General features: G+C 34.3%; 1 protein-coding gene across 4 annotated transcripts; it reads right to left on the bottom strand.

Annotated features, from left to right (window-relative positions):
• Positions 1-932: 932 nt before the first annotated feature.
• On the bottom strand, positions 933-25,893 carry LOC117339212 (monocarboxylate transporter 14-like). 4 transcript variants are annotated; one of them, XM_033900682.1, is made up of 7 exons: positions 17,409-17,638; positions 16,170-16,221; positions 6,975-7,180; positions 6,443-6,586; positions 4,037-4,828; positions 2,879-2,929; positions 933-2,287 (listed from the first exon to the last, which is right to left on the bottom strand). In XM_033900682.1, exons 3-7 carry the CDS (start codon positions 7,174-7,176, stop codon positions 2,016-2,018), a joined length of 1,461 nt encoding a protein of 486 aa, XP_033756573.1. In that variant the 5' UTR covers positions 7,177-7,180; positions 16,170-16,221; positions 17,409-17,638; the 3' UTR covers positions 933-2,015. The 4 variants fall into 4 exon arrangements, with proteins under 4 accessions (XP_033756573.1, XP_033756572.1, XP_033756575.1 ...); XM_033900681.1 differs by lacking the exons at positions 16,170-16,221; positions 17,409-17,638 and adding an exon at positions 25,616-25,893; XM_033900684.1 differs by lacking the exon at positions 16,170-16,221.
• Positions 25,894-26,512: the final 619 nt, after the last annotated feature.

Below are 26,512 nucleotides of genomic sequence, written 5' to 3'. Positions count from 1 at the left end.
AATATAACGCTATACAGAGAACAATGTTTTGTGCCATACATGTACATGTTGTTTTTTTGAACTGCGTAAGCATCAGTGCATTTGAAATATGATAATGTACATATGGCAATCACAATAGTTAACTTGTACAATTTAGCATGTTAGGCTTAATGAATTCTGAGGAATCAGTACATTCCAATTTTCATGTCTGTCTGACAGTTAGTGGTGATTGGCTCATTAAGTATGATATCACATAGAAATTTGAATTTTTTGTTCGGCATAGCCGTATAATATGACGCGACAGGTGGCGTTACTGGTCAAGATGAAGTATGTGATTGGCCAATGTAGAGGTAAATGCAAAATGCAGATATGCAGTTAAAAACGAAACGAAGTTAAGATTGAATGCAAGCTGAATAAGTGGATGTAACTTTTTAAATGACACATTAATAAAATCATATTCCTGATTCAAATGCAGTCTTATTATAACCAAAATGATTCAAACTGATATAATTTTGTTATCCGTGCTGAAACGTATTAGTTCGTTAATTTATTTCAGCAGCAGTTTTACGTACATTATAATCACCAACATTATAACTATGCCGTTAATCTTGTTTCAAGATATTTCTTGTTTTGAAATATATTGTAAACCTTTCCTATTTCTGAAGTGTGAAGACCTGTAAAAAGAGTAATGACAAGTAACTTTATAAATGATATTCATATTTATTTTTATTGTTGTTGAAACATCAAATTAACAAAATAATATAAAACTATGTTTTATATTATTAGTATTTCATTTTTGTAAAATAATTGCAAATCAAATAATAATATATTATATATATATATATATAATCAATATTGCAGGAAAACAATATGCTTCATCAACAAAGGAACCATATATTATCTTCTATATTAATCAAGGTTTAAAAGCACTTGGCTCCGAAATACAAAATGTGGGGATAAAACAAAAGAGGAAGACTTTCAAAATCTGGTTTGAAACCCTGAAAATAAACGTCTGAATAAATATAAAAAGTATATGTGAAAAAATCTGGATAAGCTGCAGCTTCTTGATACGAGGGCTGATTGATAAATTGTGAGCCTTCATATTAAAGGAGGTATTCAATGATGTTCTTCTTTTTAAGTCCTACTATTCTCTGAATATATAGGGCCGTGTACCTAAGGACTGGTCTCTTATGGTGAGTTTATATCGACAAGGTAGCACGCTAAGATAAGCGGCTCTTGCAAAATGGACACAATCGGCTAGGGCTAGTGCTAGAGTGAAAGAGTGTCATTGCCATGGCTGCCATTCACAATTGTGGCTTTAAATTGATTGAGCATCCGCTTTATTCACCTCAACTCGCTACACCAGACTTTCATCTATTTCCAAAACTGAAAACAGCTATTTCAAGCACCCTAACCCTAACATGCAGTGGATGACTTTCTGAAAAGGTCAAGAAAAGGAGTTCTATAAAAGTGACATTGAGGCCCTTAGATAACTCTGGCAAAAGTGCATAGATACGGAAGGGAATTATGTTGAAACGTAATGCAATATGTCTTGCAAAATTCAAATCCTTCAATGTGTGATTTGATTGTGAAGTGCATTATTCAGACTCCATTGAAATACAGGGAGGATAACTACAAAGCAATGTCAAGACTCCTTCAGATTAAGTAAATATTACATAACATTTTATAACCCCCACGATACAAAACTCTCACGTTTTGCATATTTAATAAAGGAGAAAAGCAAACGTACCCGTCATAGAAGAAAAGCTAAGTCTCGAGTACATCTCAGTTGGCACCAGTACAACTAACAATCTATGTAAACCACTACTAAATATTCAAATATTCTCTAGGTGGTATATCATATTGCAATAAAATTCAAGCTACAATGTCAGTATTTAATACTGTCTTTTAGACTTTAGATTTTACAAAGAGGAATGTTAAATTTACAAACGGAAGTTTAACTTGATGAATCAATATAAAATAAGACAATTAATTAGCATTTTGTATCGATAATGATGTAATTCAACCATATGTCGTCATGTACTTTGCATATCATATAATAATCCATTCTCTAATTCTCCTTCCTGACTGTTAATGCATTCGGTCGTAGTTGTATTTTCCGTGATAGCAGGATGTGTTTCTATATAAGGTTCCCCGAGTCCATTTCTAGCCATACCACAATGTCCTATTAGGATATCGGTATTTTCATTTATGGTTATTTCCTGGTCTTCATGGGCAAACGTTTGTCCTGTTTTGTTGAAGCAGGATATCGCCAGTCCTAAAACTGCAGCCATTGTGATGCAAAATCCTAAAAAAAATATTTTAGGTATAATCATTTCCATGGGTACTGTAGATTATCGAATTTTCACGAGCGATTTATTTACGCTATATATTCATTTGAGTGGATACTGTAAATTATCGAATTTTCACGAGCGACATATTTACGCGATCTTCAGGACAAAGGAAAAGTTAATTGCCTAGTAGCAAGTACTCGTGTAATGAAAACTGAAAGCACTCGCGAAAAAATATCACCGCGAAATGGTCAATGAGGGTAAAATCGTGAAAATTAATTCCCAGTTGTATACACCTGCAAGACTCCAGAACTACACAGCATACTTATGAAAGATTTATAAAACTTTTATTGTCATACTGTTCAGGCACAACTGTACTACCTTTAATGACCTTATGCTAAAATTTATGACCGAAAAGTTGCATTACCGGCCATTAACGACTACATTATCGTTAGATTTATATATACATAGAATGACGTCATCAATAAAAACAGTCATAGCACGTATTTACATAATGCATTGATGTTGTAAGGACGTGTTGCACTTTAATGGGTAATAAAAGTATGGTCATCATGAACACAACAATTATCTTGTTGATAAAATCTTACCTGCTAACATAAATGAATATTCATATGATCCGCCATGGTCAACAATTGCACCTGTTGTTGGTAAAAACAAGTATCACAATGTCATTGTAAGTTCATAATGATGTCTATCAACACGATGTGCATAATTTTATAGCGGTTGGGCCATAACTGAATGCATGCTTTCAAATGATTGTACACAAGCTATTAAAATATTTCAATACAAATTGAGAGTTCGATAGAGAAGAGCCAAGCACAATACTGCTGTTTCATCCTTCTTGAGATTCGTCAGTGAAGCTAAGAGCTCTAAGTCTTGTTATCTAGGATGCCTATAAGGAAACTAAAAAATGGTCGATAACAAAAATTGTCAAAATTGAGACAGGGAGAAACAATAGCTTCAGTTTTACATTTATTATTCCCCTACCGTCATGTTTCAAGGCATATTGACAAAGGTTGGTATGTAACTTCAATATGAGTAGCTAAAGATAAAGTTTGTGTTTCAGGGTTATAGGGCCAAGGTCACTGTTACCATTGTTAGCGGGGGCCGTTAGGGGAAATGTATTGCTTTAGAAATATCCAACATGCTTGTTCATCTATAGAAAACATTTAAAGTTAGAAGCCAAACACAACAAAAGGGATACTTATTTAACGAAATTATATTTCAAAATTTGGTTAGGCATTTAAAACAAAAGTCTCATCAACTTCCCAAACTGGGTATATATATATGTATATTTGATGTCGATCATCACTGATGGGTCCTAAAAGGACGAAACAGCTGCACGATGCAGTTATACACATAACTCAATTCATAACCCAAAGTGCAATTAAATTAGTTATCTTCTAAATCCTCATTCTGTATGATTTAAGTACAAATCATTCCCTTTCCAGTTTAGTGCCAATTTCAGGCAAAATGCTTTTCAGCGTTCAGTTATTCAAGAAAAAAGACTACAGGTAAGGCGATACTTAGATTATTTATACATAAAATAAATGCACTTCAGAGGTGAAAAACACTACACATATTGCTATATTATAAAATCTGACAGTATATTTGTTACATATCAAGGTAATTAATTCTTATAATCAGAATACAACGTTATTTGTGTGTTAACCTTAAACCAAGAATCAGAAAATTGATTAAGTATGAAGATGATGAATTGACGTGGACATAACATGAGTTCGTACCTGCTAGTGGTGGTCCTATCACAGATCCAATTCCACAGAAGAACATACATATTCCGAAACCTGTCGCGAGTTCCTCTATCCCAACTAGTTGTATAATCAGTGTATTGATGATGGAATAACAACATCCAGAATATAGTCCCAAGAACACAGCAAACGCTAGTTGGCCTCCGTATGTATAAGCATACAGTGGAAGAAGCAAAGTTGAAATTCCTAGTAGTCCAAATGTTCCAAAATACATCACATTTTCATTTATACTTTCAGAATTGGCCGCCATTCCTGCTAACACTCTAGATATACAATTGCACAAACCACTAACTGACATTAAGAAGGAAGCGTTGAGAGGAGTCGAGCCCATTTCTATTGTATACCGAGGGAAATGCACGTACACAAGGTAGATTCCTACGCACGCAAAGAACATACTCAGACAAAAACACAGCAGCGACAGCTCTCTTAAAATTGCGAATGAATGAACGATAGTACGCAAAATAGCAAATCTATTTTTAGATTTTTTGTTTATGGAGTTTTGATGTCGAATTTGCTTTCGTTCTGTTTCCAGTTTTGAAGGAAAGAACAGTGAGCCGAACAGCGCTTGGTGTAAAGCAATACCGGATATTATAAAGAATACTCCACTATTTCCGTACGTCTCTCTTGCTGCCTCTACTGCCGGGGCCAGGACGAAGGTACCAACCCCACATCCTGATACAGCCACACCACTCGCTATGTTCCTCTTGTAGTGGAAGTTGAATCCAAGGACAATTACAGAAGCTGAATATGTCAAACCTCCTCCAATACCTGAAAATGGAAACAAGAAAATGTCAAGCTTTGTCACATTGAAAGTCTTTTATATAAATGCTTCTAATACTATCAATTATACATATTCATCGGATTTATTGTTTCTTTGACGGGTTTATGCTTGGTCAACAGTTAGTGCCATTTTAGGTGAGGTACCCTTGTATTAGCTACTAGTGAAAATCATTCATGAGACTCGTCGCATGATATCAGGAGCAACTGGGATATAAATGCCTTGCTGAAAGAAACAGTAACCACAAGCACAGGAAAGTTTATTATCTCAGCTTCTTGAGAAACGCAATAGGCTCTTGGATATCGAACGACATATCAAATTTTCATCTGATGTCAATTGGTCCTATGTTCTATTTACTGATCTTTCGGTAGTATTGACATTCTGCCCACTTTCTATAAATAGCCATGACTCCATCAAAACAATATTGAATTATGGATGTGTTCAAGTTCGTTTAAAACATTCTTATTTGTAGGGTGATCATCGTCAAGCCAAATAACAATTTTTCGAAGAAAAAAGTCAACGAAAATATGAATGGCCATCTGCACGAAAAAACTATTTATATATGAGATAGGATGATTTTCTTATGTTTTGTTTTGTAGTCAATATTAACCTTTAAAGTTCCAAACGTTTGAGTGAATACGGTTAGACCACTTGGACCAGTGTTGTTTTCTTATGAAATAAAGACGGACCTGGTGATTTTATACTGTTTTCAGACGCGCCTTGACAAAGACTTCCAAGGCCTGTATTAACATTTGCAGGTCCGTCAAGATATATGTTTGAAATATTACATTTAAAAACTAACGAACTGGTTTGTCCGCATAAACGAACAGGCCCTATGTGAATGAACATATTTCCACTCTAAATCATCCTTGACACTCCAGTGGCTACGTTCACGTGCACCACTGGAAAATATCATAACTATATCGAAGGCTCACACAGCGCCATCAGCAGAAAGACTTCAAACGAATCTGGAGTTCACCATTCCCATGTTTAGTGACCTTGAATATGGTTGTCGCTCTAATGTAATTTTCGAGGAAATATTGGACAGCTATTCATGTGTGAAATGTAATAGTTTTCTGATATTTTGTTACATGGGAACATGTGATTCCGGAGACCAATCAAAAAGCGTGTTGTGAGACTTCGATTTTTCCATGACACATTCCAGGTACTGTAAACGTTGAAATTTACGCGAGGGGGGAAATTTACGCCAATTACGCGAACTCCTTTTGTTCGCGAAAATTTCCCCGCCGCGTATTATTTTGATATCAATTTACATAATCTTGAACTACAAGCGAAAGTGGATCGATCGCGAAAATTACCCCCACGCGTATAGTTTACATATTGAAATCGCGAAATTAACCCCCGCGATAATAATCACGTTTACAGTATAAAGGAAGGAAAGTGAACCTTCTCCCTGGAGCATCGTGGATGATTATAAATCTACGGCGTGGATTAGACGGCTACGTACCTTGGAGCGGCGTGGATTAGACGGCTACGTACCTTGGAGATGGTCTATAAAGAACTTGTGCAATAATGCGATGTGCTTTAGAGATTATAGGGGGCACAGATTTAACAGGGTGTGCATGGGAAGTGTATAGAAATACCCCCGATTCCTCCGAAGAATAAGATGACCCAGTCCAGGGAGGGGACCACCGCACAGATGCAGAACCCTCCGGACATTATGATCGCGCCGATGATCATGGTGACGCGACAGCTGTACCGATTAATCAGGGCGCTGGCAAGGACACCTGTGAGGAAAAGACAAAGATTTGATACTATAAAACTTCTTGAAGTTTCAAAGTTTGACATTGATATGATGCATTTTCGCAAAAAAAAAAAAAAAAAAACCACCAAAAAACAAAAACAAAAAAGAAACGAAAAATGAAACAGGCTTTAGTTTTCTTTATCAATTTCATTTACAATGTATCTATTTTGCACAATTCCTATTACATCCTCAAATTGCGGAAGAAAACATTTAAAATAACAACATTTGCAGTATCCAATTAGTTATAAACGCTCAATATCCACACAGGTTAGAATCAATGTTTACAATATTATGACACCACCATCAAAAAGAAGTTTCGAGAAATTGCCCACCATGCACACACGACAATTGAATTGAAGATGATGACTCACCTGTAAGCGACACCATACCCAGATATATACCGGCCGCCCATGCGGTTTTACCAACGTCCTCATCGAAGCGCTCCAAGATGGCATTATGTATGACACCGACGGCATACAAGAAGCAACCAGAAACCATATGAGCACCAAACGACCCGGCCATTACCGCCCAGGACCACCCTGTGTCCGCTACGGAAAGCCGACGTTTCCTCATCCTCCTAGAATAATGATTTCATTTATATTTTAACACTAATTTTACAAAGGTCTGTCTGTAAGTATTCCCTGTTTTGAATTAAAATGCTTCCTTGTTCCTATAGACGTAGAATAGTATCTAAAACCCGTAAAAAGCATATATAAGTAAGGAAAGAGCTGAAGCGTGATACATTTATAATGGGAGATTTCTTAAACTTACTATATTTTCATTCGACTACAAACGGGCTGAAGTTAGCAGCGGATTCGTTATTCGTTATTGGGGATTCGTTATTCGAATCCCCAATCCCCAATCATATTTATAAGAAAAATTACTAATATGTAACTGAATCCCAATTCCACTGCTGCAGCGGATTTGTTATTTGAATCTAAACGTCAAAATGTCAATAAAAAGAAATATCATTTAAACATAGCAAACTGAATCCTCAATTCGTTATTCGAATCCCCAATAACGAATAACGAATCCGCTGCTAACTTCAGCCCTCTGCAACTACACCTGTGATAGGACAACAACAATTAATTATGTTTCACAGTGTAAAAAAAAAAAAAAAAAAAACACACACACACACACACACACACACACACAAAACATTTTTCGACGATATTAAAGTGTGTTAAATTGCTCCATTAGCGGACAATGCCCCCGACAGTGTTATTGTTATGATGATAAATATCTTGAGTCCCCATGTTTAATTTTACACAACTATGCTGGCAATTTTCTAGAGCCAGTGTCGGCATTGTCCTATAACCTACTAGGGGACGCCTCAATAAACAGGACGTATAAATCCCTTTTGAGACAACCCCTGATATGTTGGAACAACTTTACACGCCTTCACAACTACAACCAGAACTTGACGAAAATATTTAGTCCCTGTGACAACTTCCTGTATACGAAATGTAAATAGAAAATAATAAATGGTACAGGGAGTTTGGCCACTTTACCCTATTGCACACAGAGCTAAATTCGCGAGACATGGAAATCTATACCAAACGTGTGAGGCTGATCAGCCATTCTAGGATATACCTATAGAGATTGAAGAATTATATTGATATCGAACTGACAGTAAATATGTTGTAAGAGGTGACATTTCAGAGACAAAAAAATATTGACCTTGGGACAAACAGGGTGCATCTGAAGCTCGAGAGAAAAGACATTAACGTAACAAGTAGGTTTGACGTTTCGTAATATATTTTCACATGTCTTATTTATCATATATCTATTAAACAATTGAAATTTAACGAAGGTATGAAATATCTCAAAAACTGCTTCTTAAACTACCGCTGTAGGCCAAAGTGTCGTTACAAATAAGATATTCAAAACTGACGTACCAACCACAGTTTTAAGGCATGAATACAACGGTTATTATACCACTAGTACCATACAGTATATTATACCACTAGTACTATACAGCACATTGTAACCACTAGTACCATACAGTATATTGTACCCATTAGTACCATACAGAATATTGTACCACTAGTACCATACAGTATATTGTACCATACAGTATAGTGTACCGCTAGTACCATACAGTATATTGTACCATTAGTACCATACAGTATATTGTAACCACTAGTACCATACAGTATATTGTAACCACTAGTACCATACAGTATATTGTACCACTAGTACCATACAGTATATTGTAACCACTAGTACCATACAGTATATTGTAACCACTAGTACCATACAGTATATTGTACCACTAGTACCATACAGTATATTGTAACCACTAGTACCATACAGTATATTGTAACCACTAGTACCATACAGTATATTGTAACCACTAGTACCATACAGTATATTGTAACCACTAGTACCATACAGTATATTGTAACCACTAGTACCATACAGTATATTGTAACCACTAGTACCATACAGTATATTGTAACCACTAGTACCATACAGTATATTGTAACCACTAGTACCATACAGTATATTGTAACCACTAGTACCATACAGTATATTGTAACCACTAGTACCATACAGTATATTGTACCACTAGTACCATACAGTATATTGTACCACTAGTACCATACAGTATATTGTAACCACTAGTACCATACAGTATATTGTACCACTAGTACCATACAGTATATTGTACCACTAGTACCATACAGTATATTGTAACCACTAGTACCATACAGTATATTGTACCACTAGTACCATACAGTATATTGTACCACTAGTACCATACAGTATATTGTACCACTAGTACCATACAGTATATTGTACCACTAGTACCATACAGTATATTGTACCACTAGTACCATACAGTATATTGTAACCACTAGTACCATACAGTATATTGTACCACTAGTACCATACAGTATATTGTAACCACTAGTACCATACAGTATATTGTACCACTAGTACCATACAGTATATTGTAACCACTAGTACCATACAGTATATTGTAACCACTAGTACCATACAGTATATTGTACCACTAGTACCATACAGTATATTGTAACCACTAGTACCATACAGTATATTGTACCACTAGTACCATACAGTATATTGTACCACTAGTACCATACAGTATATTGTACCACTAGTACCATACAGTATATTGTAACCACTAGTACCATACAGTATATTGTACCACTAGTACCATACAGTATATTGTAACCACTAGTACCATACAGTATATTGTACCACTAGTACCATACAGTATATTGTAACCACTAGTACCATACAGTATATTGTAACCACTAGTACCATACAGTATATTGTAACCACTAGTACCATACAGTATATTGTACCACTAGTACCATACAGTATATTGTAACCACTAGTACCATACAGTATATTGTACCACTAGTACCATACAGTATATTGTACCACTAGTACCATACAGTATATTGTACCACTAGTACCATACAGTATATTGTAACCACTAGTACCATACAGTATATTGTACCACTAGTACCATACAGTATATTGTAACCACTAGTACCATACAGTATATTGTAACCACTAGTACCATACAGTATATTGTACCACTAGTACCATACAGTATATTGTACCACTAGTACCATACAGTATATTGTAACCACTAGTACCATACAGTATATTGTAACCACTAGTACCATACAGTATATTGTACCACTAGTACCATACAGTATATTGTAACCACTAGTACCATACAGTATATTGTACCACTAGTACCATACAGTATATTGTACCCACTAGTACCATACAGTATATTGTAACCACTAGTACCATACAGTATATTGTAACCACTAGTACCATACAGTATATTGTAACCACTAGTACCATACAGTATATTGTAACCACTAGTACCATACAGTATATTGTAACCACTAGTACCATACAGTATATTGTACCACTAGTACCATACAGTATATTGTAACCACTAGTACCATACAGTATATTGTACCACTAGTACCATACAGTTTATTGTAACCACTAGTACCATACAGTATATTGTACCACTAGTACCATACAGTATAGTGTACCACTAGTACCATACAGTATATTGTACCACTAGTACCATACAGTATATTGTACCACTAGTACCATACAGTATATTGTACCCACTAGTACCATACAGTATATTGTAACCACTAGTACCATACAGTATATTGTAACCACTAGTACCATACAGTATATTGTAACCACTAGTACCATACAGTATATTGTCACCACTAGTACCATACAGTATATTGTAACCACTAGTACTAACGTTGACAATATAGATCACAGTTTAAAAGCAAAAGTGCTACATAATAATATTCATATGTTAAAACAATTCAAATGACTTACCGGAGTGTTATTGATTTGTCATGGTCCGTTATAAATTATTCCCAATATAGCTCAACCATTTCCAACAGTATTAGAGAGGTATTTGATATTGTCATAGCATATATTCTCATGTGTATAGGCGAGGATTAGCTTCCCGCTAGTAGATTGGTCAAATAATAGACTCAATCGTCGGACACTTATTACGGAAGAGCAGTAATGCAAGGGGTAATTATCTTTTATTTATTGTCGCTGTTACATTCGTAAAAACACAGTTAATGAAAATTTCGAGTAAACTAAATCGCTGGATTAATATAGCGGCCCCCCAGTTTCGTAGTATAAAGATCAAGTAAATAAAACACTATTAAGAATTATGATATGATCCTAATGTTGTCCCATAATTGCGAATACGAAAACGTCTTAGACGTGGATTTAAACTGAATTGTATATATTTGTTCTGTGAGTCAAAGAGACATGCATTTCTAGGTACTAGTTAGCGATGTTGAGTGTTAAACGTAGGAATCTTGTATTTGCGCTCACTGGGTTGGCAAGCAATGTCATAATATATATTTGAACATATAGATATAAATAATTTGGGTTTTTAGAGGGTAATTCAGCGTAGCATAAGGTCATATGCAAAAACCTGTCGGCCACTAATGTTTGGGACACCAGGTCAGTAAGCTATTTCAAAACCTTTTTGTTAAATACATATGTACGAGTAATTTTACGCTTGACATAAAAAACTTACGACCTGCCAATCAAAGGACGCCTGGACGAAGGAAAACAAATGATTATTCAACAATAACATGTGTGTGGGCATTCAAGATATATTGATAGAAGAATGTAATTGTATTACAATCTTTAAATCTTTGAGCCATTCATGGCGTCACAATACGTCAACGAGGGTACATATTATTACACACATCCGGGCCGTTACTTATGATCGCGGTCTTTAAAACTCTTGTAATGCGTTAATCGGTAAAACATCGAGAACTCAATCTCATTATGAGAACCTCTCAGGAACGTTATTTCTTAATCTAAATCCTTTATTATTTCACAGATACATCTATTTAAAGTTCCTACTTTCAAGGGTTGTTTTTTTGCATATGCATTTTCTGTATAATTCCTAGAGAACACGTTTAAATTTGAAACAAAAGGCAGTACAGTACGTAACATGAATTATTCATTTCATCGAATATTGCTTTAACACTTTTGTATTGAAGACGAAAACAAATGAAACCTGAAGGTAAAAGAGCAACTTACTTAAAAACTGATGAGACAATTTCGTCCAATAAAGTGTAGAATATAATGCAGTGTTTTTTTTATTAATATTTATTTTTCAATATTTCTTTTAGATTTTACCATAATACACATACGTTATTTTATTATCGTCACGTGATATGAAACCTGGGGCATGTTTATAGCTGAAATGTTCTGATTAATAAAGAGGAAATTTTACATATTTCTATGTTTGCCATCCGACTAACACTAGATTAATACATAAATCGCACAGAAACATAAGTGTAGTGAGGAAAGATTATTATTTACATAGAAATCCTGCTTCCAATGTAACATAATAAAAAATCAATTATTATTTGCACAACGCCCACGTATACACGTCGAAGACGCGGACTTAAGTAAGACTAAAACATTACACTGTCTTTAACGAGCACTCAAACGAAAAATTACCGTAGAACTGCTGTTTTAGTAGTCATTGATTCATTTTTTTTTTTTACTTAATTGGCGTTTTTATAACTCATTTTAAAATACATATTTTAGCACGTTCACTTCAAAAAAGTTATACATATCATATTGTACATTTCAATGTGTATGTTACTGTTGTACAGTGAAACCTGTTTAATCCAACACCATAGGGTTGTGACCGTTTTGGTCGGATATGACAGAGTGTCAGTGTATTACACATATATACTTTCGGTTTTGATAGCCATCTCAAAGGTAATACCGGTGTTATTCAATACACAGGAGAGTTGTAAGCTACAAGCGATTTGTTTCAGCTTATAATTAAGCGATAAGAACTGCATAGAAAACCAGTTGTATGCATACTAGTTTACCTGTGTATTTCCAAAGATGTATTTTGATCGGACATTTTACACAATTTGACACGTCTTTAACGCTTAGATATACCTAATTTATTTCTGGGTTCGATTATAACCGAAATTTCGTGGAATATCACCTGGTCTAGTAAATGTTGATTTTATTCATTTTACGACAATAACGAAACAAGTTATATCAACTTATATCAATCACGCCTGTTAGCCCGGAAGGAAAAGCGCGCGAGGTTTCAGAGCTCCCTGTCTGTAATTTTAAGAGTGAACGTTTATGCATTGCCATTAATAAATGACTATAGTATCATTTTCATTTCATTTTCTGATATTTGACACTTTGTCGATGGTTTCAATTAATTAATTAATTTTTTTTTACATCAAAGGGAAATATAAAGTACATTTGTGATTGAGATATCAAACGCCTCAATTATCTTAGTACGAATGGTATTTACTCTCCGCGAAGAACATTAGCTTAAAATCAATGACAAATGTATCAGATGAAATAACCCCGTGGTTGTGCCCAGGAAAGATTTTGTGGTTTCTGTGTTAATTTACACGAGTCTATTCGCGTAAATTTGGACTGCATAACTATTTTTCTCGAAATGCTTCAATATTGCAAGCTATGTAACAATTTCCGTCAGAGATTCATATCACCGCGTTTTCCGTGACAGCTGTCGACTATTGACGGAAGAATTAATTAACAACACCAGGCTTTGAGAGATGCCGGTTGATGAAAACGATGGAAACGATTTAGGGCTACCATCATGATCTCATTTGGAAATATCCCTTTTTCTAGTTTTATACTGATCGATTTTTATTGATATAGCAGTTCCGTTGTCACCAATATTTTATTTCTCATTTTGGGAATGTGACTTTACCCGGATTTGACCTAGATTTATGTGGCGGGTGTCGTCGATGAAGTCCGAGGCGCTTAAATATTCTTCCAGAACATCTGTTTTTATTCACCATTTACTTGTCAAGGGTGTCCATGCAAATTTTTCTTTTGTGTGTATTTTACCCGGATTTTTGAGTTATAATCATATACCTATATAGTGAAATTGTGCTTGGAATTCAGTTGATTTAACTTTTTTCATTTTCTTTTCTTTTTGTTTTTGTTTTTCGGGTTTGTTTTGTTGTTTGTTGTTTGTTTTTTAATTTTTACCTGGTTTAAGCACAGTTGCTATTATGTATATATACACTAAAGTTTTACTTTATTTCCATATACTGGACACATTAAAGGTTCGCAGTTTCTTGGTATCTATTATCAGAGACATATATAGAACAATATATGTCTGCTATTATACAGAGAAAATTACAAGTACGTATATGTATAACAGAAAACTTACAGATAGTTTCTTTAAAAAAATGAGTACAAAAATGCCCCTAATTACGTCATTAGTGACCTTAACGTTTTCTTAGTGTCTAACTTATCGTTATTACCTAAAAAATAGACATTATGTAAAACAGCACTGTTGTTACAAGTCCGTCTACGGCATTCTTTTAATGCTCTGAAGGCATGGGCGTAAGATGTGACTAATTACACCTCAGTGTAGTAAACCAGTTTATTTATTATACATCACCAGGGATGTAAAATGAACAAAAAAACCCACATATAAACGAGGTCATTGATAGCAGTATTTAAATAACTTTAATTCATTCAATAATCTGTTATAAAGTAATTTATTTGAAAGCGTAATCCTTCGAATTTATTTATTTTTTAAATACATACAGAATAACATGAAGAAATAAGTCGGATAGAGGTAGTTACAAAACCGTAGAAATATTGGGCTTTGAAAGGAGGGAGGAGTCAGTCGTCTTGAGATAGTAAGAAAACCGTAGAAATATTGGGTTTTGAAAGGAAGGAAAAATAAGTCGGATGGAGATAGTAAGAAAACCGTAGAAATATTAAACGTTTAAAAGGAGGGAAAAGTAAGTCGGATAGAGAGAGTAAGAAAAACTGTTGAAATATTGGGCTTTCAAAGGAGGGAGGAAGAACCGTAGAAATATTTGGCTTTTGAAAGGAAAGAGGAACAAGTCGGTCGGAGATTCTCAGAGTACAGTGAAGTAAGAATTTATAAAATTTACGCCACATTCTACTCTAACCAAATAAAATTGTTCAATAAGCAGGTCACACCCTAGGCAGTATATACTGACCGTACCATCCCACAATGGAATATCCGCTCTAGTTCCCAGAGAAAACATTGAATCAATAGAGGATATGATTGAGTTGTCACTCTGTGACCTCAGTAGGACTATTCTTTAACTGTGTAAATAGTACCCTGGACTAAAGGACTGTATTGACTTACTAAAGTAAATATTTAATTAGTCAGAAAGATCAAAATGATACTATAGAAAATACTTTTGAATATGCATGAGACTGGTCAATGTTGAAACCCCACAACATTGGTCACGGTGTATAGCACATAGTTGAAATATCAAAAATGACTTCATTTAGATATACGATATATTTAATAAAGATTATACATCAGAACATCTATATATTTCTGTATATTAAAAATTCAAATATGAAAACCTATATATCGTATATCATATTATTACAAGTGATATACATTAGATTCATATTAACGAATGCAATGATGCATTCCGTCTGCTTAGATCTGCTGAGTCTTCACTAAGCCAATACTGTAACTACACAATATTTTACTGGCACTAGGTTTAGATATTCTTGTATAGTACTTTACAAAATGTTAACGTGTTAAACGGTATATAAACAAGTCTATTTTTGATGTATTTATAAACAAAGGAATTTAAACTTCACATAGTACAGTAAATATACTGTCAGCAGAATACCGCACTTTGTTAGTAGTGAAGTGATGGGAATTTAATACACTTTGTATTATATATAAGGTTATATGGCGTAAAATTCATATTCCTCGTTGACAATATAGCTAGAATCTATTTTATTATTCAAACTTACTTACTACTTAAATAGTTCACGTCGGTCGTTGTGGAATTTGTATAACCACGTATTTAATAAGATATTAAAAACATCACAGATCATGCACAGACGAGCTCAAGTCATTAGTATTTATTTCAAAAATAAACACAAACGTGTCTAATACTTTTTTTTTCATTATTATCATTTTTTTTAGCATTTTTGTATTTTGCTATTTTCTCATTTGCGTTGCCTCTTTGCATAATTACCTTCAAGTCCCAATTCAACAAAGAATAGTGAACAGCGTCTAAGGTCGTTCTTCTGTGATAATAAAAAAAATCTTTCAGCAATATACATTAATGTGATGTGGTTATGGACTTGAGAAAGGCTCCCTATGTTTTCTACTGTTATACATGTGTATATTAAGGGTAGGCGTGTCAAGGTATGCGTGTTGCACGTGTGTATTTACCGTGAAAGCGCGAGAACTAGCGAGATATGCTTTGATGTCGAATTTATGTGTTCCTAATGGTAACTACATACAGATGTATATTGCGTATTATATAAATGTAGAATTGAAGGGGAAAAAAGGACAGAAAGTTCGCAAATATACTGTCTCATTTCTTTATAAATCAACACATGGATTATAAACTTCGACTCCAAGATATATACCCTGAAAATGCGTTCCATTTATTAATCTAGAAACTTTTCTGATTTCTTGTAAAGGATAACATAATGAGAAATTGTTTGTGTTAAAATACAACTTAAATACCAGTTTGTTTCAATGTCGCCTCTGTTGTAGTAACACACTACCATAGCAATTACAATCTAGATACGATATCAACTAAACACTTAATGCATTCGGGCAATTACACAACTTCGAGCTTGTATGGAGTCCTGCTAACAAGGGCGAAATGTATTTGAAACTACAAATATTAGGATTGTGTACATGTACAATCTTTTGGCGGGCTAAATCTGATTGATTCTACAACTGATATCAGATTTAGTGATGTTAAATTGTGATTATATTCAAATAATAATAAAACCATAATAATTAAAAAAAAAATGTTAATTCAAATGCAAAATGGATTGAATTGCAGAGGAAAAGGGAAACTAAGAAAACGAATATTATTAATAATTTGATTTAAAATTCAAACATGCAAATGTGAACGCCTGATCGTACCACAATACAGCCAAGATACGCCACTGATAGCATTCAATTTACTCATCAAAATTGATTGATGTTATTGATGTCGAAAAACACTAGTATGTAATAGGAATGCATTTTGCTATCTTCATTAAGAATTTGATTCATTATCATGATCAGGTAGATATCACACAATTACATAAAATACCGTATATAAATAAGTAATAACATAGTTACCAGGGGATGCCCTTAAGAACAAACATTCCATTCAATGACAACAGAACAAAAACAAACACTGTTGTTTGTATACACCGTAGAAAAAACACAACACAATACACATGTGAATGCCTGGGAACACGCTTACCTTTGTTTACGTTTTGTATTCCAGTATGAGGATCGGTATATATTGTATTTGTACCAAGTTATTTTATCACAGGAAAACAAGTATATTATTCATCACAATCTGTCGTCTGCTTCCTCAACCCAAACACTACCCTCCAGACAGCAGCATTTAGGTCGCCATTGCAAACTCCCTTTAATCATTATTACTTGTGTACGCAGTACTACACACATCTACCTACGCAGTCATCGACCCAATTCTAACGTATTTTCTGCGTCTAGTCATGCATACCATCCGCCCTGGTATGTACTTAACACAAATAAACCTACATATTTGAATGTAGGTCTTTTACACAAAATACCACAGTCTACGAATTTACACAAATATACCACAGTCTACGAATTTATGTGTTAACAAGAAAACCACAGGAAAATTGAAACTAAAAATTTAAATCAAACGAGCCGACTCAATCATGCGAAAGACAAACATGCATGCTTATGGATTATTTAACAGCTCGTTGGGCTACAACCTAGCGGACTAACAAATGGTATTTATTTATGGATTTCATTACGAACAGACTTGGTCATACAATGTACCTGTCCAGTTGATATACAAACACTTCAATCATGATCAATGTTCTCTATACAGAGCGTATTCTCAGTTTTAACTGTACCGATAAACATCATCAGCGTTCGTCTGTATTCAACACCAGCATTTGATTTCAGAAGTAGCCTCATTAAAAAAATACTTTTGGAAGCAACATAGGCAAATTCATTTACATCATCAGCGTTCATCTGTATTCAATATCAGCATTTGATTTAAGAAGTCTCCTCATTAAAAATACTTTTGGCAGAAACATTTAATGTTCAAATTAATACAGTCATTAAGTGTAAACAATATAAAAAAATCGTTTAGGCAAATTTATTTCCGAAGCCAATAAGATCCGATCTGTATTTATCTATAAAGACTCACACAACTAAATCAGTCAATCAGCTGGTGTTTCACCTGAACCAAGTCCCTGAGGAAAATGTGTTTCTGAGGTTTGTAGCTGTTTTCCTGAGTAGATAACATATGAAGTGGGTACTTTCTATATACGAGAATAAAGAGTAGGGTCTTGAGGTTTGGAAAATCAAAAATATACACTCCTACCGAAAATAGAATGTCGTAGGATTCTAGGTGTAAAAAGGCAGGAATTCCCCAGGTGGGGGTTCCCCAGTGTACTGTTAATGTCAGGGTTACTGTCTTTCGAGTATCCGTGTGGCTCTAATATGCCATTAAACCTATACAATAACAACATTTATTCGATAGAAAAAACTTCAAACTTTAATTTGATATAAATTTCACATCATTTGAACTTCAAACGAGCGAATATAGGGATGGGGTCACTAGTAATAACATATAGTAAATTATTTAGTTGTGTGAGTCCTATAACCCGTTATCCACTTTGTACTAGTATTGCTGTTCTATAGCAACATATTATATTGTGTTGTGTTTTGCTATTTACTTATGGGCTTTATAACCCACAGTCAATAAAGACTTGAACTTTGCTGTATTCGTTGTTACTTTAAAGGGTTTTATTAGTCGTATTTCAAAAGATAGAATAAAGAAGCGAAAATGTATTTATCAAAAGTACAATTGATTGAGAAGATAGAGAAAGTTAGCAAGTTTTATAATTTCCGCACAAAAATAAAATGCTTCTTGCTTCCTACATTTGGTAAAGAGTAATTTTTCTTCTTCAAAAATCTAAGCAGTAATACCACCCTCTCTATTATTATCAAGGTGTTACTTTTATGTCATGACAAAAGCGAAAGGCTCAGTAACTGCCCAATTCTAGATAAAATAATTGTTTGATGTTCCAAAACGTGAAATAGACTGGCTTTGAACTTGATTGTCTATGGAACGCCACATCTGCTTTAAGACTTACATGGCTTTGAATTTGATTGTCGGTCGCGGATGGACATATTCCAGGGATGCAAATTAAGCAGAATAAGTAAGCGCGCGTTTTTTTCAATCTGTCTACAATCCTATGAGAATTATTGGACAAAAAGATACCAAGGAAGGAAGTTTCATGCTTAAATGATGATGTTGTATATAACTAACTCTAAATGTCTGTTCTTTACATGTCTGTTTTCATGGAATCAAATCATTTTCTGTTGTTTGTATATGCATTTAAAAGAAAAGATATGTAAATCATTGCTTTAGTTGCAGATGTTAAACTTATATATTAAATCCTCAAAACGTTTTTCTGTGTATAAATAAGAAACTATATGTAATACTGTCTTTAGTATAGTAATACAATTATATACATTTACTCAACTACAGTGTATTATAGCAAGTTTGTTATGTTAAATACTCATCCTTATTACATTCTAGTATGAAAGTATGAATGAATGTGTGTGAGTGAGTTATTGTTGTTTATTACATTATATATAACTTTTCATTTTAGGCTTGGTGGAAATATGTTGTGTCTTCACTTTATTAAATAATAGTTTTGTTTTCTTACTAAGTAATTTTGAATAGTAGTTATCTCTATAATTATAACACCTATTCTATTTAATTTCATGATGAACATATAATTCCTTACATTAATCCCTTTTGAATTAGATACTATACATGTAATGATATATAATTTCTGTAGAAATAATAAAGTGAAACATATCATCTTTCTACCAAGCCTAACCGGAAGTAATAGAAGAAGACTGATATAGGCATTGCGCCTGTTGTCTTATTCTTTTGACAATACTTTGTATTTATTTATATTTGTATTGTTAATAAAATATTTCTGAAATTAAAATGTTACACATGTTGTATCGAGTAAATGGCTATTACCATTATCATTATATTTTCAATTTTATATCAGATGCTGATTGGTCTACACCAGATCACATGTTATTCTTTTTAACATCGAACTACAATACAATGCTAATACATCGTATTGCACGCTCGTGCCAGTGTTCTATGACGTCATGTATTTTTAACCAATCAGATTTTTCTGACACATGTCCTTCAAGTTGCATGAGAGTGCAATGTGATGTTTGATCAGAGATGCCGTATATATGACACTGTGGTGAATATTATGGCAGAAACTACAAGCTAAGTACAATCAGATCATTCTTTAAACATTATGCACATATTTTAATACCGAGACGTAATAAAACAGGTATAGCATTTTGTTTCAATCGATATGACATTAGTTATATTCGCTCCATAAATTATCATATCGATCGAAACAATAATTGCTAGTATTGCACTGTTTATGCTTAAAAGATTGTTGAATCACTTGTTTTTTTAAAAGAAATTGTGTATTACCCAAAATTATGTTTTTGTGTTTAAATCTATTAACATTATATACCATTTTAAATGTCATTATGAATAGAAAATATGTCAGCTGTTATTATGTGAAAAGTTCCTATAGCCCAACAATTTCTGTCTTTACGTATATCAAGGCTTGCGGTTTATGCCAGCCTTCATAGCTTTGCTTACAAATGCTCGTATTACCTACGTAAAGAACAATATAGTGGGTTGATAGCCGAGTGATATAATATGTCCCCAACCTTAGCAAACGGTTTTATATCATATCTGTGTTAACGTCTTGGGGTAGAGTTACAGAGTTAATATATACCATTTTCTCAAATTTTAATGTTCGTTCTGGAAACTTGGTGTTTATTATGCAGGTGAAGCATTAAGTGACGATTTTATTTCTGTAAATGACACTAAAATTTCTCACATAATTCTCCTATTAGACCGCTGGTGTTTTCTTTGTAGTGTGACTTTAAAACAAGCCTGATTTGATATTTAAAAGAAGAGAGCAGCCGCTCTGCATTAGTTGCATGTTTGAAGGGTGACACATAGAATTTTTTCTCCGAATGTTTTAAAGTGATGCCAGCAACACGACATCTGATGGTTGCGAGCGATGTTAGAATATGCACACAGGATATTGCTTGCAAGATTCCATGTACAGCTTTTAAATAGGATTTTTGACGAATATTATATGACATTCCTTTAGCAATTAAGAAGTCTTGGGGAAAATCACCTTAAAAGTTTGCACAATATTTGATGGTACATGTATGTTATCAATTGGATAGAACTAATGTTTTGAAAATGCAGTAGGAATTCAACAACATTCTTACCGAGTTAACATACTAAAAACGGTTATTGAAAATAACAATCTTTCAGGGAAAAAAAATCTATTAAATGAAAAAGACAAAAACAACAGAAAAGGACGGACACCCTATTTTAACCTTCGACCCGGATCCATTATTACAACCAATATTCAATTGTCACGAAGCTTTTTATCAATGTATTATATGATATGGGGCCTCACATAACAGTTGTAAGCTACAGGTTTCAAATACCAATTGTTTATGTCGGTTGAATAATGGCGTAGATTAGTTTTTACTTATTTTTATAAATTTGAAGCAAGTGTTTCCGTCAATTTTGTGAATGATATATTAATGCAAGTTAATTGAACATATTATTCTTTAAAGAAATAACGATGCCGGAGTGCTGCAATTCAATTGTTTCGTTCCAGAAACAATCAAGCAGAAAACAATTCCTTGTGTCAGAGGTTCTTTAATATTTGTAAGTGTATGTAGATTAAATTAGTCTGACTGACATCCGTTTATCAGACCACCAGAAAAAGGCGGTGAGCTATAATAAACACAGATATTTTCTAATACCAGCAACGCTCGACAACCAGAGTGAACTCTGACTTAACAAACCAAGGGGTGTCTTCCCTCTTATACCATTTGGTATGTAAATGGCTCCATTACTAATGGGTTTATTACAGAACCATATGTGACATGTCGTGCGTCACTGAACTTTTAGTGCTCTGTGTAATAGTTTCTATAAAATACTTAATGTCAGCATATTTAAATGATGTGACGTCAGGAGAATAAACTATTTCACGGTGTCATGCGCTGTACAGTTAAACTACTGGATATAACGAGTACAGTTGTTGACGTAGCAATTGATCCGAGAAATTGACGAATATACTTCACATGATAACGGGTAAAAGCGATTAGAGAATACCGACATGATAATGAAACCAAAATGTTCATTTGAAGTCGATAAAACGAAGACAAAAAACAACAGAATACCGATATACCGATACGGCAATATAATTCTATCTCAAAATCCATTTAACTTATGGGATTAAACAAAATATGACCAAATTAAATATTTCTCTGGAATCCTTGAAAACGGGCAAGAGGAATAAGACAAAGTATTCCACAAGAGCAAGGGTCTTCGCTTCGGAAGGTTCCGCTTTATCGACGACATCCGCCATACAAATTTAGGTCAAATCGACCACATCCGCCCTTCAAATTTAGGTCAAATCGACCGCACCCGCCATACAAATTTAGATCAAATCGACGACATCCGCCATACAAATTTAGATCAAATCGACGACATCCGCCATACAAATCTAGGTCAAATCAAGGATACCCGCCATACAAATCTAGGTCAAATCAACGACACCCGCCATACAAATCTAGGTCAAATCGACGACATCCTGCCATAAAAAGTTAGGTCAAATCGACGACATCCGCCAAACAAATCTCGGTCAAATCGACGACATCCGCCATACAAATCTAGGTCAAATCGACGACACCCGCCAAACAAATCTAGGTCAAATCGACGACATCCGCCATACAAATCTAGGTCAAATCGACGACACCCGCCAAACAAATCTAGGTCAAATCGACGACATCCTGCCATAAAAATTTAGGTCAAAAACAGATTAAGTCACTTTCCCCAAACTAGTATATGTTTTTTGTTTACAATGGTCGTACATAAACTAAGTTTATCCGTACATAAACTAAGTTTATAAGTTTACGTTTATATATGAAAGGAATGTCAATGATATGCCAAAGAGCAATGTATGTTAAGAGCCTAATGTAATAGTTATTATCTAATCAGTTCAAGCTTTCAACAAGATCATAGCATGTGTTCTGAATTTATATTCATAGCTCTAGATCAAATGCCCTGTTATTTCCAGAAACCTTTATCCGTACAAAATACACAAAGAACAAAACAGAAAACACGCGAATTCAGCTCAGTGAATAAATTCGAGAACAGAGCATTAAAGCTTTCGATAATATATTGCGATAATCTTAAATATCACTGTTGATATTGACTGCAATATACTAACCATATTTTGAATATATTGTAATGAAATGAGGTATAAAAATCATTCAATACGAAATTTTTCATTTAGAATTTTTTTTTTTTGACATTTATAAAGCTATCTGTCAAATTTTCGTTCATGTATAAGGACTACATACAATATCATTCATGCGCATAGCCATATAATCATGACGAATATTTTATTTAAATATTTTCATACAATGTACCCTAGATGTACTTGAAGACATAAAGAACGAACTCCCTTTAACACAGAACACAGTAAAATGGCTGATGCCATTTACAAATAAATTTCTTATATGCATGGCAGATGTTACATATTTTTCTATGTATATCCAGGCTATATATCTAGATCCGAAAGCGATATGCAAAGTTGTGCTCATTCTATGTAACAGGCGTTTCACTACTTGTGGAAGCATGGTTCTGACGTTACGTTTTCATAAGACTTACCACAATAACAACTTAACCAGCCTATTACCTAGGACCCCTAGGATGCTCATAAAATGAACTCAACACTGTGTTCCCGATCCTCTCATCACACAGATACATGAACCCTGTAAAACATACTTGTAATTTCCAAAGGGTCCCTGAAAGCTAAGTGGCTAAACATCTAAGTAACTGCTGCCCCGGGTGAAGATCAGAGTAGCATGGTTGATTCTCACCAAGGAGAATTTATGGAAGCTTTGTGATGTGCGCGATGGGTGTGTTCTGCTCTGGATAACCTACGACAGGTTTCATGTATGTTGTTCAGTGAGGTAGACACGAGCTACATTACAAGAAGACCTTGCCTAAAAATTACCATGGCCATTGACAGTGATAAAATCAACAATTGTTATTTTTATTCCATAGAACTTACCGAAAATGCATGGATTAGTCGAATCTATACACAGTCATTCCTACATATATAAATATATATATATATATTATATCACTTGTTTTTGTGTCAATGTTTCCCCCCCTTTTAAACAGGATATAATTCTAAATATAAAAGCTTAGATAGGCTGAAACTATCAATTTAAATGTCCAAATTCTAAACACACACGCAGATGTTATGTAAATTTATAGCTTGCCGGTTCGTTTACAGCCCGCTGGTTTAATCACAGTTCGCTGGCTAGCTAACAGTTTACTGGTTAGCTTCGGTTTACTGGTAACCTTACAGCCCGCTGGTTAGATACGGTCTGCTGGTTAGCTTACAGTCCGCTGGTTAGCTAATCAACTGGTTAGTTAACAGTCCGCTGGTTAGCTAATCAACTGGTTAGTTAACAGTCCACTGGTTAGCTACAGTCACCTGGTTAACTTACAAACGCTCGTACTACGGGAAGCGAGAGCGAATGTGTGCTAGGCGCCACAGAAGGAAGACATATCCGATAAAATAATGCACGTGCGTCCACAGGGGTAACGTAGCTACGTCATTTACAATGAATGAACATACTGTATGTCCTACTTACAAGCGAACAGAAACAAAACGTACAGTTAATCTGTAGCCTAACCACAGGGGTCGACTACTTACGAAAGGAATGGGAAGCTAAGCAGTTTAAACATAAGGCCATATTTTTTTGTTTTTTTTAAAGGTTCAAATAATTTTATTGCTCAAGAAAAAAAAAGAAGAAAACACAATGAGCTGCCCTCACGCAGGAAGGGATTAGTTTGACAAACCGAAACGCATAACCTAGATATTAAGATGCATAAAATAGTCTATATATGTATTAACGTTTCGTTTAGGATGGACAATTTACCTCTCAACTACAGTATAGATTCCAGACAATGAATTAGCTAGTTGCCTCACCTAACCTCATTGCTTCTCTCTTCCTCTAGTGAGAGGTAATTCTACTATCGGCACTATTTAATTCTTCTAATTTTCTAATAATGGATGTTGTCATTGTTATGTTAGCAATCTCGCTGCCAAAACAAAGCAAAACACTATTCAGCTAATTTAAACAAAGTATTTTACCATAAAAGCTCGACTGGCTAGTAGTATGCAGCGAGCAAAATAGATTTAGAAATAAAAATAAACATACGAATTTCGTAGTCATTCTAGCTTTTCAACATGTTCGTGCACTATATTTTGGTAAAAAGTATATGCTTACAGTTCAGGGTAGTTTTCATCCATTCGTCCTTCCGTCAACCTTCGATCATCTTTTTCTCATAATATGGCTTCTGATGATGTAGCATGTGTTCACAAATACATTGTATCATTGTGCTCGGCTTATTATTATGGAAAATCAAATTATGCAGCACATGCTTATCATTAAGTGTATTTGGATTGCGTCATCTCCCATTATTATTAATCTCTTATTAAAGGTAGCAGGCTCTATCTATCATACGACAACAGCTGGCGTACAAACCACTGCAGTCAGGCAAGACGATGCACACATATGTATAGATATGTATATATATAGATATATAATTTGCATATGCAAAGTTAAAATAAAAAACAATTCGATATCAACCTCATTCTACCAACACATACGTATGTGCTTGTTTCAGAAAGACGTTATCTCTATTAAATCGTGTTCCATTCTGTTTTGGCGTGTCTGACCGGGTAGCTGCGAATTTCCTTATATTCAACGTATAACATCACTGCAAGTGGTGATTAATTTTACACACTGTCAACCTAACAAGGCTTGGGGAATCTTATTCGCCGGATGCGCAATATGACTAGATCCGCTCTACTGTGTACTGAATAAAATAGCATTTTATTAGTATGTGACTTGTGAGATGTATACATCTCACTAGGCCTTATAGTACAACAGGGTTCATTTGCGTTTTATAAACTAGAATGTGTTAGCTCTAAATAAAAGAATATTTTGTATACCTATTTACCTGGTTGAGCAGTAAATCTAACATGGCATTACACATCTAACACTATCTGTACAATATGCCTTGTCGACAATATACATGTATGTCTTTCTCAATTGTATACTCAATCATTATCTTTTGCAATACATTTCCCTGGTCACTGTTTTATATACTATGCATACATC

The sequence above is a fragment of the Pecten maximus genome, chromosome 12, assembly GCF_902652985.1.
Source record: "Pecten maximus chromosome 12, xPecMax1.1, whole genome shotgun sequence".
NCBI lineage: Eukaryota > Metazoa > Mollusca > Bivalvia > Pectinida > Pectinidae > Pecten > Pecten maximus.
The sequence above is the reverse complement of the archived record's forward strand: the minus strand, read 5'-3'. Positions and strand labels throughout refer to the sequence as shown.